Source organism: Perca fluviatilis, chromosome 9 (genome assembly GCF_010015445.1).
Source record: "Perca fluviatilis chromosome 9, GENO_Pfluv_1.0, whole genome shotgun sequence".
Classification (NCBI taxonomy): Eukaryota; Metazoa; Chordata; class Actinopteri; order Perciformes; family Percidae; genus Perca; species Perca fluviatilis.
This window is the reverse complement of record NC_053120.1, coordinates 9,379,617-9,401,326: the sequence shown is the minus strand read 5'-3', so window position 1 is coordinate 9,401,326 and position 21,710 is coordinate 9,379,617. Positions and strand designations below refer to the sequence as shown.

At 38.6% G+C, this 21,710-nt stretch overlaps 1 protein-coding gene across 9 annotated transcripts in view; it reads right to left on the bottom strand.

Moving 5' to 3' along the window:
- LOC120566011 (complement factor H-like) overlaps nucleotides 1–16,822 on the bottom strand; it is a 159,031-nt gene extending 142,209 nt beyond the window's left edge. For 2 of the 9 annotated variants that reach the window (XM_039812201.1, XM_039812200.1), the window contains exons 1-10: nucleotides 16,591–16,818; nucleotides 16,308–16,490; nucleotides 15,899–16,004; nucleotides 15,662–15,738; nucleotides 15,286–15,474; nucleotides 14,673–14,858; nucleotides 14,382–14,573; nucleotides 14,078–14,263; nucleotides 13,319–13,486; nucleotides 12,332–12,502 (exon numbers count right to left, since the gene is read on the bottom strand). In XM_039812201.1, coding sequence (XP_039668135.1) covers nucleotides 12,332–12,502; nucleotides 13,319–13,486; nucleotides 14,078–14,263; nucleotides 14,382–14,573; nucleotides 14,673–14,858; nucleotides 15,286–15,474; nucleotides 15,662–15,738; nucleotides 15,899–16,004; nucleotides 16,308–16,490; nucleotides 16,591–16,660 — 1,528 coding nt within the window. In that variant the 5' untranslated portion in view covers nucleotides 16,661–16,818. Of the gene's footprint in view, nucleotides 1–12,331; nucleotides 12,503–13,318; nucleotides 13,487–14,077; nucleotides 14,264–14,381; nucleotides 14,574–14,672; nucleotides 14,859–15,285; nucleotides 15,475–15,661; nucleotides 15,739–15,898; nucleotides 16,005–16,307; nucleotides 16,491–16,590 lie in introns of all 9 variants that reach the window. The other 7 variants (XM_039812202.1, XM_039812205.1, XM_039812197.1 and 4 more) reach the window with 6 other exon arrangements.
- Between the last annotated feature and the right edge of the window lie 4,888 nt (nucleotides 16,823–21,710).

Here is a 21,710-nt window from a genome sequence, read left to right as displayed (position 1 = left end):
ACATCAAGTCGGACAGTTTCCAGCCGATTCCAGCAGCCTTCAGGCTGAACAGGAAGTCACAGAAACACTGTGGTCCAATTCTGATCTAATAAAATATTATCAGACCCACATATCAGCTTGTAAACCGTCTCCAGTTGTTTTAATTATGACAGATTAGCTCTCAAAATGCTCTACATGCGATCTGCTGCTGACTGTAGATGATCTGTAATCTGAGCAGATTTAGTCTCTCTGATTTCTAAACATAACAATCAGCCACACGTGTTCTGTACAGAATAAGCCTTTAAATCAGACAAATAGCAACTAAAATCCCTCCAATTCAAAATTAATAAAAAGTTTATATAAAACATCATAATGTCAATTCTGAACCAATCAACTGTTAGATCAGCTGATTGGTTTTCCCAGCATGCCCTGGGTCCGCTTGGGTCTTGCAGTCGGTGAAAAGAAACTGCCCTGCCTGCGTCTCAGAACTGCGGCAGCCTTGATCTCGTGAAGTTATCGTTGCCCACGTGTGCATGACGTCAGAGCAAGTCGGGATCAAGTCGGACACAAATATAATTGGCATGCATTGGGCGGCGATCGCCGGTGATCGATTCTGCACAGATCTGGCTCATCTCGAACGAGCCTATTAGTTATACATTGCAAGTTCTTAGCAACACCATCTGGCGGCCTGGTGTGTGGCCGCTGCAGCCTCTGCTCAACCCGTACGGCGGGCCGCAGCAGCATCTCATTTCAATACAAACACAGGCTAATCAGAAAGCACTAACAAAGTGCAGGTCACAACCATGTCTAGGATTATCAGAAATATATAGTGGGATCAGTGAGCAGCCCCTCCCCAAATGGCATAGCCCTGGTCGGCCTATGAGTAAAGCCATCGAACACCTCTTTTTTTCCTCGTCACGCTATGGCCTATGCGGCGCATAAGAGCGCAGCACCATGAGGGCGCCAAAGCGATGGTAAAAAAAATTAATAAATAAGATAATTTTTTATATCTAGCTGCTGTTGTGCATTTTTAAATCATTTCTGTATTTCCTCAATGTTACATAACATTGTAGAGGACTAACAGGCTAGAGTAGGCTCCCTATTGCATAAGATTCCATCATAGAATTTTGACATAGGCTACTGTAGAAGAGGGAGTGCCCCCGCTTGCAATATTACGAATCATACTATGGCCACGCCAAAACCCGCATAGATATATATCTATGCAAGACCCGGACTATTGAAGGGCGGGTCTTGCCGTAGCCATAGTAGGATTCGTAATATCGCAAGCAGGGACGCCGTGAGCGCTGAGCGAGCAGGTACAGTAGTGAGTTGTCATCTATGGAAAAAGATAGATAAAGCAAAGAAACTGTCGAGGGCTAAAAATATAAAAAGAAAGAGGGAAAAGGAGATAGCATGTCAAGGGATGCAACAGCAGTTAAATAAGTGGATGAAGAAGAAGTGTGACGTCTGTGCTTGGAGGCTTGCAAATATCCATGTTAACAGACTAGCTAGCGTTTGCTAACACTGGGAATGTAGCAGCCAAATGGGGGTTTATGGCTATCTTAGAATATGCAAAACCGAGGTTGCTGAACTGAAAACTGGAAAATATAAGGTAGCATGTACAATAGATGATGAACAATCTGGAAAACATAGCCTAACTAATGCAATAACTCTGGTACTATGGAATCATGCATATATTTCGTTTTACCATTAGCTGTCAGACATACAGGCTATAGTTACATCTGTTGGGTGACATGGAAGCTACAGGCAGACGTGTATATATATATATATATATATATATATATATATATATATATATATATATATATATATATATATATATATATATATACAGTACAGGCCAAAGGTTTGGACACACCTTCTCATTCAATGTGTTTTTTTATTTTCATGACTATTTACATTGTAGATTCTCACTGAAGGCATCAAAACTAGTCACCTGAGGTAGTCACCTGAAATGGTTTTCACTTCACAGGTGTGCTTTGTCAGGGTTAATTAGAGGAATTCTTTCCCTTATTAATAAAAAAGCAAAGGGTGGCTACTTTGAAGAATCTAAAATATAAGACATGTTTTCACTTATTTCACACTTTTTTGTTAAGTACATAATTCCATATGTGTTTTTGTTAAGTACATAATTCCATATGTGTTCATTCATAGTTTTGATGCCTTCAGTGAGAATCTACAATGTAAATAGTCATGAAAATAAAAAGGAAATGCATTGAATGAGAAGGTGTGCCCAAACTTTTGGCCTGTACTGTATATATATATATATATAATTAAAAATAACAAATATTAACTAATACTGAAATAAAATGTACAATTATCACACTGTGCAAGTAAAATGAACATCTTCTCCAGCACAGTAACGATTAAAGCCCCCAAATACGTATCACACACTAGCTAGTAACGTGTGATGAACAGTGGAAAGTTAGCAACATACAGATAAACTAGCAGCTTCACGTCACAGGGTCAACCGGTTAACATTCAGGACTCACTGCGGACTCAAACAACTCAGGAATAGATTACTGTGCTGCAACAACAGCTAAACAGAAAGAGTACAAACTTACATCGTCTCTGACTTCTGAACGGGCAACCGTAATGAAAAGAAACATGACGCGATCTCACGGATTTCTTACTTAAATTACGTAATTAGCGTACGTAACTAACGTAGCCGTAACTACACACACTGTAGCCATAACTACACACACTGTAACCCACATAGTCTTCGTAGCGTGAGGAATTCACAACAGTAACAAGAAACGATGCAGCACATAAAAAAATTATCGTAGTAAAAGTATTAAACTCATGGAAAATATTTACTCAAGTAAAAGTGGAAGTAGGAGAAAAAAATAATACTCCAGTAGAGTACAGATACAGTCTTTTAGTACTTAAGTAGGCTACAGTAGTGAAGTAGTTCTACTTCGTTACTATACAGCTCTGATTACAGGGTCACATCTCTCTCTCTTTAAAAATCTGTGCTAAGTGGCTCTCCATATTTGTACTTTTTAAAATCCAAAATCTGAATGTAATTTCAACAGAAACACAACCTTACTGCATAATAGTTGTCTTATCAGATGCCATCACTAGGCTAGGGTGACCAGATTTCCCGGAACTAAAACCGGGACACTTTGCGTGTGACCGTAGTGCTTGTGCTCGCACATGCTTTTTAACGTGAACATGTGCCAGCCCAAGTCAGACATAGACACAGACAGAAACTTCATTATTTTGATCTTAGGCTCCTCATCTAATAATAACAGTGTTTTTTACTGTAAAATTAACAAAATTGCAGCAATAGCCTTTTTCAGTTTAGTGTGAGATTTGTATTGAGATTTTTTCTAAAAAAGATTTTTTGAAGTGTTATTTATTCCATTAACACCAAAATAACTAAAATGATTTATTGAAAATTTTGAGCATTAAACACTTCATTTTCTGCATTCTGGTGAATTTTTATGCACCTATTTCTTCCCTTTTCTGAATAAATCTATGCTGCAAATATCTTTATGTAAAAAGAAACATAGATTACAATCCAAATATAAAAACATAGTGGAATATATTGCCGTAAGGCTCTCAGGCTTTCTGTATTGCTTTCAACTATTTATTCTCCTTTGGGTCGACTTTTCTAATTATATCTGAGTCAGCACACATGTAGCCTAGGCATTATTTACTCTTCCCTCCTCTTTTGCGTCTTTTGTTGGGGAAGTAACCTCCTTAAATGTGCATATGACAATTATTCACCTCAATGATACACTAATTCATTTTAATTTATTAATAAACCCCTGGACTGTAATATTTCAGGTTTGAGAAAGATTTCTGTCTATGTCTAAAACTTTGTGCACATTCAAAATACAGTATATATCTGTGTTCTCTGTGATTTGGAGGAGTCATGATATTTTGAGAAAAATAAAGTGATAATAGGCTATTACAAGAATAAAGTTTCTATATTTCAGAAAATAATCTACCTGCACCATAGTCTGCTGTAAATTACGTGGTTGCTCTGCTGATAAGGTAGATCTCAGACTTTCTGACAGACAGAGCCCCGTTTGGGTCTCTGGTCTCTGAATGAGACAATTAGTTTAGCTAGAGAAGTGGCTGTACGCTCCTCTATGTCGGAGTTGGAAAACTGAAACTACTCCAGAAATACACAGAGTGCAAATGCAACACATCTGCCACTACTGAGCGCATCCATAAACCTGAAGCTGCGCTGAATTTTACAGCGAGAGTGGACACTAAGCGACGCACAGGTCTGCTTCAGAGCTCCGTGTGTTTGAGTCTGAACTATTAGACTGCAAAGGTCACGGCACGGGAACTTCAAACTAAATCAGTATTGCGCTCCTAAACTTTGTGTTGATGGCATCAATGTATTGGACTGATTTGGCTATGATTCCTCCGAAAACTTCACCTTTTACAGCTTTCCTCACGTATAGATGGTTGCTAGGTGATAGCAATAAATACAGCATGGTCGGACCCCGCCCGTAGCTGCCCGTTCTATTCGCCTCGGAAAAATAAACTGGACAAAGTTACATTCGGGGCTACACTCAAAACATTCAGGGCTGAAGACATGGCAAAATCGGCTGACGCTGCTCCTGGTGTAAACTGGGACATTTTAGCGTCCCGACAGGCTTTTGTCGGGACTCGGGACAAGCAATTCAAAATCTGGACTGTCCTGGTCAAACCGGGACGTCTGGTCACCCTACACTAGGCTGAGTGAGTTTCATTCAGGTGTGAGGATGGTGGATCAGGAAAGACAGGGGAAGGCAATAGGTAGGTCTAACATTAGGTGGAAGTGTACGGGGAGCCACTTGATACCAACAGATTAATTTCTTAATATTATTAATATGGAAAATCAATTACATAATGTTTGTTTGACAATATGTCTTAGTGGAGAAGAACACAGGCAAGGAGTGAATGAGACAGACATGAGGTCGGCGATGGCATCACGTAGAGATGAGACCAGTGATGACATCAGGTAGGAGTTCTATTATTTAGACCACACAAAACTAAAGGTCCAGTATGGTTTGAAGTCCTGTTGACCAACCTATTCACTATGTCCTTTTTTGGGGAAAAATAGTGCAGACAGAGATGTAAAATATAACAATTAGCCTATGTCTGACAGCGGGGATGTAGTAAACAAATCAGAACGCAAATTTAAACAGCCGCAATACATATGCTCGAATACCATCAATGATGATTTATTTATTGTAATGAAAATACAGTACAAGAAAAAAAGTGAGCTACAATAATGTGGTTGCCACGGGGGCAACCAGGGGTGATGATTAGGTTGCCACTTGTCACAATTTGGTTGCCAAGGGCAACTGTTAATGTTGAGCCCGTATTTATATATATGTATGTACATACAATACAGGCCAAAAGTTTGGACACACCTTCTCATTCAATGCGTTTTCTTTATTTTCATGACTATTTACATTGTAGATTTTCACTGAAGGCATCAAAACTATGAATGAACACATATGGAATTATGTACTTAACAAAAAAGTGTGAAATAACTGAAAACATGTCTTATATTTTAGATTCCTCAAAGTAGCCACCCTTTGCTTTTTTGATAGCACTGCAAACCCTTGGTGTTCTCTCAATGAGCTTCATGCTTCATTTTTCCCTTATTAATGGGGTTGGGACCATCAGTTGTGTTGTGCAGAAGTCAGGTTGATACACAGCCGACAGCCCTATTTGACTGTAACTGTTAGAAATCATATTATGGCAAGAACCAATCAGCTAAGTAAAGAGAAACGAGTGGCCATCACTACTTTAACAACTGAAGGTCAGTCAGTCCGGAAAATTGCGAAAACTTTGAATGTGTCCCCAAGTGTTGTCGCAAAAACCATCAAGCGCTACAACGAAACTGGCTTACATGAGGACCACCCCAGGAAACAGGGACGGACTGACAAACTGTGCGATCTGGAAAAGTCCAGAACGGCCGTCCAACCGACGGCTGTCGGCACAAAAAAAAAAGTGTATTAAAGTGATATTAACAGCCAACAGCAGGGGGCGCAAATACAATCACTTACATGCTATGTGTAAAAATAAAACTGAAGAAGAAGAGGTGGCCTACATCATTAGACGTGAGTTAATTTCACATCAGCATTACTGGTAAATGCCAGGAGCAGTAAACACTATAGACCCTTTGCAAACACGTGACCACGACCACGTGACGACGCCATGACGGACGGCAGAATCACCGGAAGCACAAGCTAAACAGTGTAGTAGACGAGCGGAAAGTTTCATTAGTTTCAAATAAATAACACTAAATAAACTGTAATAATAATACTACTACTACCGTATCTTCTTCTTGTTCATGGCTTCTTCAGACATTGTTTAAATTCACCTACCCTGGTCCCTGTCTCGATCCTGCTGGTAGCTAGCTTGCCCCGCTAGCCGTTAGCTGCCGTCCGGTGAGTGTATTCAGCCAGGCTTCTGTGATAATCATCCCAATAACAGTGGCGGTGGTGTGGCTATGTCTTCCAGTTACTGAAGGCTAGCTTTAGCTTGCGCTTGGAGCAGCAAGTTCATCTGCCTGTTGCCCCTCTGTCTGTCTCGTTCTTCAAGACGTGACATGACCTGTCCTCTGGAGGACATAGCCACACCACCGTGGATTGTTATTGGGATGATTATCACAGATGTCTACATACATACACTCACAGGACGGCAGCTAAAAGATAACGGCTATCAGCTAGCAGGGCAAGCTAGCTACAGGCACGTACCGTTGTTCACTGGCTGAGCCGATGCATCTTTCTAATGGATGCCTGAACGCATCCCAGCTGGGAAATAATTCATCACACGTTAATCCATGCAGTAAATCATGGAGTGTCTATGATCAGTATTAACCACACATAATGTAACATCTAGCCATCGTCTTATCTGTGATTATATTCGCTGCTGACCGGTGGATATTTCGACGCGATGGGCAGCAGCTAGCGAGCAGTCCAAAGCTAGCAGAGTGATATGGCTCTGGCTGCAGCTAGCTGGTCGGCTAACCGGGGTAGGAGCTCTGCAGACCCGCATTTAATTCAGTTGTTTGGCCTTTTTGAAGCTAGTTTCCATGCCATGTCATCTTTAATTTAAGCAATATTTTTTGCATGTGTGTTAAGTTAAATGATCAAGGGAACGGCTTACTTTTTGGGATATGTAGGTCACTGAATAACCGATGATAGTTATGTGGGACCTGTTAGCAGGAACAGCTGGTTAGCACGGCAGCTAGCTAGGTGAGGAAGTTTTATTATTATTATTTATCAGTCATTTAAAACAGAAAGGCAATACATATACATGCTTGTGTTGGTGAGGATTACTCTGCAGATTGTGCATGTGAGAACAAGAACAGCGAACACACTCGTTTGACTTGCCGTCCGTCTACAGAATAGCTCTTCCGCCGTCCGTCATGGCGTTCATAATTCGCGGGAGTAGAGTGTGACGTCACGTGCAAAGGGTCTATAGGCTGCCTTTATACCTATCTTAGCGAATTGCATGTTGTCAGCTCAACGTGAGCATGTGCATCATGATTATGAAAATTATCGTGCCATTTAGTGCTGTCAAACTTAACGTATTTAATAATTTCTGTTAGGTAAATTTGAAACATTAAACGCGTTAGAAATGAATCGCGGGTTGACCGCGATTTCAATTGGTTGTATATGAGAGGTTGTAGTGAACTCACTTTTGCTGCTAGGATGAAGATTATGGTATTAAATTAAACGGGAAAACATCAGGCATGCATTGGTACCACTCTAAACATGCTAACAAACAGGGAAGGGGGCTAAATAATTTACCAAATGTAACCAAAAGTTTAACCATAAAAATCCTAGCTTGCACTTTCTGTCTGTCTTCCATCAGAGTGCAGTTTTTCATTGTCTTTCATATTTGGTTTACTATTGTGGAACTGGCAAAGACCCGGGGCCTGTTTCACAAAACCAAGATAAGGGATTAAGCCGGGATTTCCCAGTTATCCTGGATGAATTAAGCCTTGATTCGGTTTCACGAAAGCGGAGGCACATAAATCACCATGGAGATTTATTCTGTACAGCTAGCCTGCTCCTGACCAGGCTAACAGTCAGGATTTATTTAATCCTGGAGCCTTTTCTGATCACCCAGCAGTGGTTTTACCCTATTGTTATTATTAGCCTGGATTAAAATACAACAGGTGCATTTAGCTGTTTATTTAAGTACTGTTATTATTTAAAGTTATAAACCATTATTTTTTTATTTATAATTATTCATGTGACAGTCATTGTTACTGTTATATTGCTGTATGAAGACTGCTGTTCATATTGTTGTTAGAAGTTTGATGAATATATTATGGCAATTGACATAATTACAAAAGGCTGATAAAATTTCATATGTGTTTTAAATGAAGTCTGTTACTAAGGGCATGCAATGCTGTACATTTCTATAGTTGACCAATGCACCTTGAATTATTTCAGTTGATTAATTTTTTTTTAATTCTTTAACAATAAGGATCATGTTTGTTCCACTTCCATGTGCATTGTATTTGGCATTCTTAGCACACCATTTATGTTGTCCAGTAAACTGGGACTGTAATTTGGGAGGATTGTACAATTTTAAGAACATATCCTAATTGTACAATCCTCCCAAATGATAGTCTTAGTTCACTGGACCAGTAACTATCTAATGATGTAGGCTACTGTACATTCATGGAACAACAGGGAGAGAACACCTCAATGGTTTTTGACCTTATATTTGGGGGGAAATAACTGATGAATATATTCTGTTCCATTCATGTTTACAGTGTGCATGGAATTTATCACTTAATTATCTTCATAGTTTCTAGATTTTAGAGTCCAATTTCTTCAGGGTCTTTATTTTCTATGTCCATATATACAGGGAGCAAGGCATATAATATGTAGAGAAGGAAACTCGGCCTCTATAAAAAATAAAAAAAATGAAACGCGAGAAAAAGCGTGGCAGATAGCGGACAGACTGAATGATTGTCTAAAAATATACCTTTATGAAATACTGCTCTTAACTGAAACCATTCAATGAGTCACTGTCATTTGCAAAAACGAACAGTTGTACAATTTGCATTAAAATCGAGCAGTGGAAGTTAATATGACTTAGGAAACTTATATTTTAGCCCATGAGAGAGAGGGAGGAACAGAGTGAAAGAGATATTAACGCATCTTATTCTAGCGTTGTAGAAAATTGATCTTCATTGTAACTTTCCTGAGTAACATTATCTTCTGCTTACTTTTAAGGCAAAGAGTACAACTGTTAATTTGTGAAAATGATTAGTAGCCTAATCCTTGAATGGAATTATTATGACGGTTTCAATTCAGAGCCATGGTCAGTTAATGTATATATTTAGGCTACAATTACGCATTCAGTCGGTCCGTGATCGTCTGCTACGCTTTCGAATGCTGTTTCATTACAGCGGCCGTGTTTCTTTTCTTTTTAAACAAATAATGTGTTTCACGTCGTCATACTTCCACAAGAAGCTGCTGCTCACTCTGTATAAAGTATGTACAATGCGTATTCTCCATGTTGGCATTAGTAAATCTGTGATCGATCTCGCGGTCTTTTGAGGAAAGCCGTGGACGTGCATTTATCTGAATTACTTCAGCTTGGCTCGACCTAGTCGCTCCTCCTCAGCCTGGCTTGGCCTTTGTGAAACGCACCAAGCCAGGATGCACAGATTAGACTAGGTCAAGCCTCGCTTTATCAGTTATCCTGGATTTATATATTCTGCTTTTGTGAAACAGGCCCCCGGTGGTTGGTTGTGAAAGCTTAACAGACAACATTGATAGGGCCTAGTCATTTTCATAATTTCACAGCCTTAATATGAATCAAAAGTGTAATAAATATTAAATAGGTTATTCAATGCTAATTCTTTAACACAAAGTAACACATGTTATATACATTTATATTTGAATAGTTATAGTATATAATAACTAACACTCAGTGTAGTTTTGGTATAGGCCTACAATATATCTAATCCCCATGTTCAGGTACAGCAATAGCCTACTTTATCTCTGAAAGTGTTGTCAGTAATACTCTGTACTGTTTACAAGTTTGTGTAATTTGGGGTTTCTCTAGCCAGTGACATTTCATTATTTGTATTCAAATTTCAATGCAGATGTAATGGCATTGCACATTTTTAGTTTTTATTTGAAGGCTGAGGCTTCATTAAAAAACACAATCATCATTTGAGATGTTACTTTCTATGAATACCTTGGCTGATAGGCTACAGTATTGTGGCATAGTATCTGGACATCCTGGCTAGTGTCTGTCGCCACGGCTAGGGGCAAATGGCCGGATGATGGGCCTATTTGAGAGAAAGTCCAGGGCTGTTTTTTAGCCCCAGTCCGTCCCTGCCAGGAAAGGAAGACCAAGAGTCACCTCTGCTGCTGAGGTAAGTTCATCCGAGTCACCAGCCTCAGAAATCGCAAGTTAACAGCAGCTCAGATTAGAAACCAGATGAATGCCACACAGAGTTCTAGCAGCAGACACATCTCTAGAACAACTGTTAAGAGGAGACTGCATGAATCAGGCCTTCATGGTCAAGTAGCTGCTAGGAAACCACTGCTAAGGAGAGGCAACAAGCAGAAGAGATTTGTTTGGGCCAAGAAACCCAAGGAATGGACATTAGACCAGAGGAAATCAGTGCTTTGGTCGGATGAGTAAAAATTTGAGATCTTTGGTTCCAACCGTCGTGTCTTTGTGCGACGTGGAAAATGTGAACGGATGGATTCTACATGCCTGGTTCCCACCGAGAAGCATGGAGGAGAAGGTGTGATAGTGTGGGGGTGCTTTGCTGGTGACACTGTTGGGGATTTATTCAAAATTGAAGGCATACTGAACCAGCATGGCTACCACAGCATCCTGCAGCGACATGCCATCCCATCCGGTTAGCGTTTAGGACCATCATTTATTTTTCAACAGGACAATGACCCCAAACACACCTCCAGGCTGTGTAAAGGCTATTTGACCAAGAAGGAGAGTGATGGAGTGCTGCGCCAGATGACCTGGCCTCCACAGTCACCGGACCTGAACCCAATCGAGATGGTTTGGGGTGAGCTGGACTGCAGAGTGAAGGCAAAAGGGCCAACAAGTGCTAAGCATCTTTGGGAACTCCTTCAAGACTGTTGGAAAACCATTTCAGGTGACCACCTCTTGAAGCTCATCAAGAGAATGCCAAGAGTGTGCAAAGCAGTAATCAGAGCAAAGGGTGGCTACTTTGAAGAAACTAGAATATAAGACATGTTTTCAGTTATTTCACACTTTTTTGTTAAGTACATAATTCCATATGTGTTCATTCATAGTTTTGATGCCTTCAGTGAGAATCTACAATGTAAATAGTCATGAAAATAAAGAAACACATTGAATGAGAAGGTGTGTCCAAACTTTTGGCCTGTACTGTATATATATGTACATATATACCATATAATTATTTATAATTATGGTAGGCCTACAGTGGCTAAAATTTTTGCCACATACCCCTCTGACACTGGGTAGTTGCGCCCCTGATGCCACATGTTTACCACTTCAAAAGTTTGTTTAGATCCTGTGAAACTGCTGTTTCGGTACTCTTCAAAATTCCAAAATAAAAAGATGTATTAACAAGAAGTGGAAGGCAGGACTTAGGTTGTTTGTTTTGGTCGAATCCGTAGCTGTGTGTAGCCTACTGTCTTGAGCAACCAAAGCTATAAGTACACATTGGGTTATGAAAACATTACACCTAATCAGTTGTTGGAACAGCAAAAAGACAGAAATAAATACAGATAATAGGGATAGTAAAAATAAACAAGGAGTTATATACAAGTAGAATAAGAGTAGAAGTAAAAATAGAAACTATACAAGAGCAATTAAAGACGAAGAAGTCACAAAGTAAGGTACCTCCCCTTGTCTCATCTCAGATCTTGTAGTGCTCCAGAATGAGCAAATTAATATGCAACATTAACATTAATGAGAGCTAACAACCTGTGCTTTTCAAAAAGATTAATATCAGTTTTAAATTTGGATTAGTTTGGCATACTGTGTAATAGTAAAATAATAAGATCCTCAAGAATATTTGTTAGAAGAAAAACAGAAGCTTGCAAACCAAATACTTTTTTATTTTACGTATAAACTCAAAATTACGGATGATGTGTGACTGTTACTCAGTGATTCATTTCCTAATAATCTGTTTAACAAAATACATTATATTGTGGTGTAAGCATGAAAACCCGTATTTGGGATTGACTGGGAGAATAAGTTTGACAGCGTTGGCTGAGATGGGAATTTTACAAAATCAAAATCAATTGCATGCATGTAAAAACAGTAAAGCAATAACAAAATGTGCCAACAGTGAATTAGTTGTCCTGAACGTCCTTACCTCTACACGTTGATCTCCCGATCCAACCATCTCCTCCACAGGTTAGAGTGAATTCTCCTCCTCGGTAACCCTCCCTGCAGCGATAACGGACCTGTTCATTGTAGCGGTATCTCTGCTTGTGTTCGCTGATAACTTCTGCCTTCGGGTCATGCTTTCTGTCACATGTTATTTCTAAAAACAAAACAAAACATACATGTACACATCAAGTGTGTTCTTACGTCAGCAGTATGAAAGACTGCTTTCAAATAGTTAGAAACAAAACATTTGTCATATAAAAAGGCTGGTCTCCAAGAGAAAGAGAAGCCTTTATTGATCCCCAGAGGAGACATTCAGTTGTTGCAGCAGCACAAAGACAGAAATAAATACAGATAAATAGGGATAGTAAAATAAATATGACGTTATATACAAGTAGAATAAGAATAGAAGTAAAAATAGAAACTATACAAGAGCATTTAAAGACAAAGTCACAAAGTAAGGTACCTCCCCTTGTCTCATCTCAGATCTTGTAGTGCTCCAGAATGAGCACATTAATATGCAACATTAAAATTATTGAGAGCTAACAACCTATGCTTTTAAAACAGATTAATATCAGTTTTAAATGTGGATTAGTTTGGCATTCTGTGGAGTAGTAAAATAAGATTGGTTAAGAAAAACCGAAGCTTGCAAACCTCAAAACCTTTTTACTGTTTTATTTTTATTTTCCTGTTACTGCTGTTGTTTAGAAAACTCAAAATTACAGATTATGTGTGACTATTACTCAGTGATTAATTTCCCAATAATCTCTTTAACAAAATACATTATATAGTGGTGTAAGAATGACTGTACTGGATTTGGGATTGACTGGGAGAATCATTTTGACAGGTTTGGCTGAGATGGTAATTTCTCAAAATCAATAAATTGCATGCATGTATAAACAAAAAAGCAATAACAAATGTTATTAAATTTTGCATATGCCAACACTGAATTTGTTGTCCTGAACGTCCTTACCTGTACACTTTTGATTCCCGATCCAACCATTTTCTCTACAGGTTAGAGTGAATTGTCCTTGATAACCCTCCCTGCAGACATAACGGACCTGTTCATTGTAGCGGTATGTCTGCTTGTATTCGCTGATAACTTCTGCCTCCTGAATATCCTTTCTGTCACATGTTATTTCTTAAAAACAAAACAAACAAACATGTACACATCAAGTGTGTTCTTACTGGCAGCAGTATAAAAGACTGCTTTTATATTACATTTATTTCACACTTGTTAGTAAAAATATAGTTATAGAGATATGTGATTGACAGTGTGTGACAGAGTGCAAGTAGCAGAAAGGCCAGAATAGTAATGATCTGCTGACTATTCTGGGGCTATATTCTGAAAATAATATGGGCACCTGCTTCTTTTTGAATGTGATCACCAACAGTTATTTCTGTATTTATGTTGTGGGGTGAGGGGTGTGTATGGGAGTGAATGTGAAGTAGCCTTGTAGTGAAGCGGTGTGGAATAATATGCAACATAATACAGTATTTCCTCTGCAATGAGCACCATGGTACCTGGACAGATTAATAATGAAGTTACTAAAGTGGAAAAACTGACTTTTACTTCTTAATTTAGTTAGAGAGTTTAGTTCCTGGGACTTTTCTAGTGAAAAACTGCCATTAGAGTAGAAATATTAATCCTAACTGGACCAAAAGCTTCTTCTCCACTATCAAAAATATGGATACCAACATTAACAGTCATACAAGATTCATTTTACAATACCTTGACAGAGTGGATTTGGTGTCCATCCATCTCTGGTGCATGTGGCCAGGGTAGCATCATCTGTGCTCTTGAAGCCTGTCTCACACCTATAGTTTATAGTCTCACCCATTTTATATGGTTGATTTCTCCAGTAAGGGATACCCCAGGAATACACATGTTGTGGTTTTCGATTGCTGCATACGACCTCTAGAATAAGAGACAGACTTGTGTATCTTCATTAAAGATTGATAATCATCATCACAGATTAATGAACCATAAACACACAGTAGAGAACAACAATCTCACAGTCTGTCTAAGGTTGTACCTGTGCATATTGGTCTGATAGACCACTCTCCGTCCTCATTGCATGTAGTTACTGCTGATTCCTGATTGTTAGAAATCCCGTATTTCGCTTCACAAATGACTCTCAGTATCTCACCAGGTAAAAACACATTTCTGGAAACAGATCCATACCTGGTTCCCTCGCCTGGCGTCAGCAACAGTTTACATTTTATTGCTGCATTTGTTGGGAAATGAAGCACATCATCTGTTAGCACCAATTTCCACTAGTCAGTGTGATATAACCAATAAATTGCATTAATCAGTTTATACTTACGTTCACACGCAGGTGTGGGGGTCCACTCGGCTCTTATTCCTACTTTTGTGCATTTTGAGGGTCTGTCTTCAGTGCGTTTATATCCAACATCACACCTAAATTGCAGGACATCATGTTCTTTATACTCTCGGATATCGCGATCAGACACCTGACCATTTTCTATCTGATGTACTGCACATTTAATCTCTGTTGAAGAATACACACAAGCATTCATATTATTACCAATTTTCACGAAAAGGCAAATGATCAGTAGTGATGAACTTCATTCGAGAGTAAAATGATGTGCCTATTTTGAACATTCAGAAGTCATTTTTTCAAGATTTTGCCAACTCCTGATGGAAGAATGGGCAAAGACATATTTCTTTTCCAATAAAAGCTTTAAATGCATTGATTTGTTTTTCTTCAAGTGAAAATATACTGTCCAGTTCATCAACTACTGATGCTATAGTGGCATCAATAGAAACCTCTGCATCAGCTGCAGCCATTAACTCTGTTGGTTGACATGATGTTAGGCTACATGGTGGTCATGACGTGGTTAGTGCATGTGTTTGGTGTTACTAAGTAGTTGCCAGGTGATTGGTTGCTATGGTGTTTTATGCATGTATGCATGCACCTATGCATTTTGGAGGTTGGCCACTCCACTCTCCATTTTCATCACAATACAACTCTGCTGACGCAGGATCTGACAGGATGTAACTGTTGGACTTGCAGCTGAACCGAACTACATTGCCATAGGTCGCTTCCTCTGGGTCCCCATTCACCTGGACATTATTGTCCACATGAATCACTGGGCACTGTTGGGCTGGAAGGAAAAATATGATAAAAAATAAATAAATTGTATAACAAAAAAAAAACTTTCAAATGTATCGACCTATAAGCAGGTAAGCAATACAATTTTATTTTCATATTTCAAAGGTATGACACAGAGTGAAACTTTCCCCCTTCATGTGTCTGGTACTGGATGAACAATACAATAGTCAAGCTCTTACCTTCACAGACAGGAATCACACCATCCCAGCCTTCATTCATGCAACGCCGGGAGTTTGTGCGACTGACCATTTGATAACTGAAACGAGTATTAGGTAAAAACAAATAATGGAGGCAAATTTAAATTACACTCCTTGTTATGCAGGGTTTCCTACAGAGATACAGTATAATATGTACAAAGCACATCAGAAATGTACAAAGAGACATAAGAAACACTATACATTTGTGATTATACATACCCTTTGTGGCAGGTGTATACAACTTTTGACCCAAAGACAAAATCGTCTCCTACTTCCAGATTAAAATCTGCAAACTGGGCATCGCCGGGATGACCGCATGATTTTGCTTAAAACATAAGAATGACGAGTAATGAGAATGTGAGTAAATACAGTGTGACGTACTAAATTGCAGTGATGAAGCAAGTGGTTCTTCCATTCAATAATACGCTGTGTATTATTTTATACTATATAATATAATATGAATTCCATAATATAAATCCAATAACGATAAGCCTGCTTTGGCATTGTGGACTCATTCAAACCAACACTACATACTGATACAGCATAACATGTTGCATATAATACCGTTCACCACTCTTGATGGCAGAATAAATAAATTCATTTCAATCAGTAAAAGATTGTAACTCACGTTGACATACAGTGCCTCTAGACTCCCATTTTCCCTCGACACAGGTCAGTTTGAAAAAGCCACTGTAGCCAACAGTGCAGGCCACTCGAATTTGTTTTCCAGCAGGGTAGCTGGGCTGAAGCCCAGATGTGTCAAAATTTGAATCATACTTGGGTCCGTTTAAAAACTGTTGAAGTGTACAGTCTGTGGGACAGCAAAAAACAGAAATATATATCATTTTGCATTTTTACCCTTACAACAAAACATCAAATCAGCAATTTAAATGGTAAGTGCTTGGGCTTACCTGGAATCAGCGCGAAGGTCAGCGTATGCACCCACAAAAGTAGCACACAGATTGGGTTTATTACATGCATTTTATCTTCATTCCCCTGAACCGCTGAACAGAAGTAGAAACTGGAGACTGAAACACTATTACACCCAAACGCACACACAGACAGAAGAGAGCTGTAGATTTTACAGGAAAAAGAGATTGCGCAATGAATTACGCAAGTCTGTTCCAGCCTCCAAATTCAATCTCAGACTTACAGGAGACAGAAAAGAATGAGGGGAACACATTCACAACACCTTATATGACACACTGGATTCTTAATGCATCCTTGAAGAATGTCTTCCTTAGTCTGTATCTTTTGAAAGGGTATTTTATTGCAATGTAATTTGTGTTTCAATGGTTTAATGGCCCTCCGTAGTCAGGCTTTGCTATGTTTATCATTCAGTAACAACAAACATGCGTATTCCTGTAACAGGTTATTTGCTTTTTTCCTTCTCTGCAATCATTTGCAAGAAATCAATAGAGCTAACAAATGCAATGCATTTCTGAGAGTTGGCTCGACTCTTCTCATCTAGGGTAAATATATATTTAAAAAAGAAAAGCACATATTAATTTCAAGACTGAATCAAACATATTATTTAAAATAAATTTGAAACTGACATAAGATTCCTTTACTGTGCATAAATGGCCCTGTTAAGGCTACATTTTATACAAATGTTTGCTTGTTGATGGCCTTGTAGAAAGGTGGAGAAAGCTGCCAAAAGGCTAGGAGACAAATATTGCAGGTCCTAAGGTCAGTTTGAGCAATGTTGGATTAGCCTTTATTTCTCAATATGGCTTCATGTTATTCATACAAAGTTGTTCTGAACAGAAGTTAAGTGTATGCCTCACTGAAAATACATATATTGCACAAACCATGCAGTGGAACATTTGTTACCAATTTCTGACAACAAACTGTTAGGATCACATTTTCCCACCCAAAATCAAGGTTTATTTTATATCTGCCTTACAAGAAAATTGCAATTATTTGCCTCATCATTCCTGTATGTCAAAGCACTTTGAGATTAAGTCAATGTGTTGCCAATATTGTTGGAACTATTTCTGTTGACTGAGGATTGCGAGAGCTGTGTGCTTTGTAAACCTTCCTCCTCCATTGCTGACAAAGCAGAAAGGACAGAGACAGTTGTTGAGTAATGTTCAACTGGATGTGGATTTGGAGGGCCAGGAGTTTAGTCAGATGTGTGCAACAATATACTGTTATCATTATCATTTCATTGTTTGTTAACAGTAAAATAACATAACTTAGATTTAATTAACTTTCAATCGATTATTTATTAGTGATGGTTATTATAAAGTGTTACCAAAATAACTTTTTTTAAATAATGTTTTATTTTGTTAACTGGATGATGGGTAACCTCAGTTTTATATATATATATATATATATATATATATATATATATATATATATATATATATATATATATACTGTATATATACTGTATGTCCACACCTGTATGTGTGTGTATGTTAATTTATTCCACTCTGTTCGACTGTGGCAAATGCAATGATTCCATCTCTACCCCAGAAACCAATGTCAGACATCAATCAATAAACACAATACTGACAGGAACAGGGCTAGAAGGGGGGTAAAATCAGATTGACAGCGCGTTAGCCCAATCCCCCCCCCCAATCCATTGGGCTAACGCGCTGTCAATCTGATAATTGCGATTTCCATTGGATCAGAGTACTGTCACTTAGCTGCCTGTTCTGCCAATTTTCCCAGCCCTTGTCACATGACCAATTAATGTTTCCATGATGACTATCCAAAATTCTGTTACCATTGAACCAGCACTGGAATTGTATCTTAAAAAAGTGGCAGACTGAGCTTATAGAAAATGTGTATTGTATTCGGATATACAATTTGTTTAAAATGAAAACAAGGGAAATGAGTAATAAATTTGATGTTTTATTTTGCAGAATTAGATTGTGTTGTCCTATCCAATACTTCCTATATTGCTAATCACATTTTCTATGCTGTATTCTGATAAAATGCCCCCCCTCCATACCACATACTAATTTCTCCATGTGATTCCTTTCACAACCCAACTGCTCCATAAATGGCTCAACAATGACCTCCTGAGGTAGCAGATAGGTGTTGCTCCACAGAGACAAAACACTGAGAGAAAAAAAAAGGACATTGTAAACTGGAAAGCATAGTCACTGCAACCCTTTTCAATAATGTAATAAACTAGTTTTCCACTAAGGAAGTTCAACTTTTCTCTCGTTAAAAGTGTTGTACTGTACTGTTTTGCCAAATGATATTACATATCAGCATCGATACTGCTGGATAAATAATACCTTGAATCAGGTTTATGAAGTCAATCAGTAGGGCAGAGAAAGATGACGGATACATAGAGCGGAGGTTAAAACAGATGGCACTGAATATTCAAATGATATGCAGTTACAGACGAGCAGAATGCAACAAACTAAGATGTGTTCTTCTGCTAGAAACAGTCCATCTGCCGGCTGTTTTATTTGAAAGATGTTGTAGAATTGATTTAGTAAAGACCAACACCACTCCAAATTTATATTACTTTTCCCATCTGTAAGCAGCTCCTCCATTTCCTTTGTGCCATGCATGATGGGAGAATAGTGACCCCTGACAGCACACTTACAAATTGACCTTATTTAGTATGCATACTGACTGTTATGAATATACTTTTTGTGTTCTTTTTGTCCACCGAAGTCGATCTACGAGTCGTTTTCCGGAGTTATGAACCGGAAGTTGCAAAAAGAACGCCCCCGAGGTCGTATACGACTCGTCAAGTCGTCTGAACTCAGAGGACCCCGAGTTCACTTTCAAAGATGGCTACGTCGTGCATCACACGTAGTGTGTAACATTGTGGGTTTTTTACAATTTTAAGCACTTTTGTCTTTGTTCTAACCAAATGAAGAAGTCGTACACATAGCACATAGTCTTATTAGGAGTTAAATACCGCCTAATTAGTTATTTTGTAGCTTGTGCAGCTGAAATTGGCTAGAGACGCTCGGTTGCTATATGACAACAATGGCCGAGTCTTGAAGAGAAAGCAGAGCAGTAGCCTACCCGCGGTTATTCGTTTTTCGACACGGATGTGACGTCACACTCGAGCTATTAGTCGCGATTACAAGACAAAAAGAACGCACCATACATATTCAACGTATCCTTGATAGGTTTGGTATTTGTGCATGCAGGTGTTTGAATGTATCTCATCTATTCTAAGGAACTTCTATGGACGAGTCAGTGTTAAGGTGACATGGTCTCACAGAAACACCTAGCTTAGAATGTGTAAATCTATTATGAGTTTGGGTACAACTTTCACACAGAGGAATTGGAGCCTGGAATGTGAGAATCTATTAGGAGCATCGGCAATAAAAGGTGCAGTTTAAGAGTAAACTGGTGCCCTGAAATAGATATCTTGGGCTGTGTGAGCACAAAAAGAGTTTAAAAAGGATCCATTTTGCTGTGCATGTTGGTCACCCTTGGGAAGACATGTCTGTATGCTCACGGTTGTCTCGTTGTCATGAGAGTTTGTTCACTGTTTGAATAAAGCTGCATTTGATTTGAATTCATCGGACTGGTCGTCATCTTTGAAGTCTTCCAACATCATTTCTGAGTTATCACTCAATAACAATCCTCATACAACAGTTCGTATGATATCTTAGAAAACCCTTTATGTGCGTTACCTTACAACTTTCAAGCAACGCAAGCCTTCAGTGCGACACAGTGCAGATCCTGTTTAGGCAAGAAAACGACTTGGTTAGTTTTAGGAAAATATTGTGGCTTGGGTTAAAATAAGTATGCTGCTTATGTAACCTATGTATTTAGTGTTAGTTAAGTTCGGGCTGTCCTCATAAACTGTTCCTACATATATCTATGAAAATTACTACACTGTAATTCATATGTATTCCTTATGACTGTAAGCCGCACATTGACAGCTATCTCTCCGTAGTCATTTTGACCAACTATCCAACCCAACCTTCTCCCTATGCAGACTTTGTCGCTCTTTGTACTGCGTCTTCTGACTTCCGCCGAGGCAGTCCTCCTGACTAACTTTTACATGGGTTATAAATATACGAATAAATAGTGTATTTGTTTTTAGGCCATACCTCACATGACACATCTAAAACATGCTGAGAATGAATGTGTGGATTTGGGATACACTGCATGTTTTTGTAGTTTATTTTATATATATATAATTTTTTTTATTTTTTATTTTTTTTTTTTTGGGGGTGCAGTCCATAGATAACACAGAACTGATTAGTCCATCCACAGAAAATTAAACCCTAACCATTTTTGAAAAATTATTTAACAAAAATATCAAACCTTTTCCCTTTCAAATGCAAGGATGTGGTGCTTTTCTCGGTTTTTATATCTTGGGGGTTTGGACTAGGGTTGGGCGATGTCCCCTAAATTGGCAGTTGACGATGGTAACAGTAAAACATCGTGATGGACGATGATATCGCGAGCTACAGCTGACAGGGAGAGAGAGAGAATGTATCACTACAGCCAATCTTGTCTTTGTGTCTTTGCTAGTTTAAGACCGACGCACTTGTCAATTTCCCGTCCAGCGCCCGCGACTAGGATTAGTGTGTTTGACCGGAAGACACATCACGATGGTTGCTCTCCATCGTGATGTTGGGCAGCCATCACAATGGACGATGATATCGTCCATCGGCACAACCCTAGTTTGGACTGTTAGCTGGACAAGACAAGCAATATGAAGACATCACCCTTAAGACTCTGGGAACTTCTGGCATTTATTTCATATTTACTATTAGGATTAACAGCAACTCTTTAGTTCATACAGTATTTACTGAAGTACTCCTACTAAGTTTCATATTCTATTACACTTTTTAAAACATCGCAAAGCATTAGAACTGTATGTTTAACATTTTACATTTTTCTTTAACATTTTCATGTCAATGACCACACAAAAACATTTAAAATGCAATACAAGCCAACAGTCATGTACCTTAGGTAATAGTACATTTTTGTTGACCTTGTCAAAGAGCTGCTAATTCAACTCCGCTACTTTTAAAAGCTTTAGTTTGTAGTATGTAAATTATGTAACATGTCAGAAACAAATGGTTAA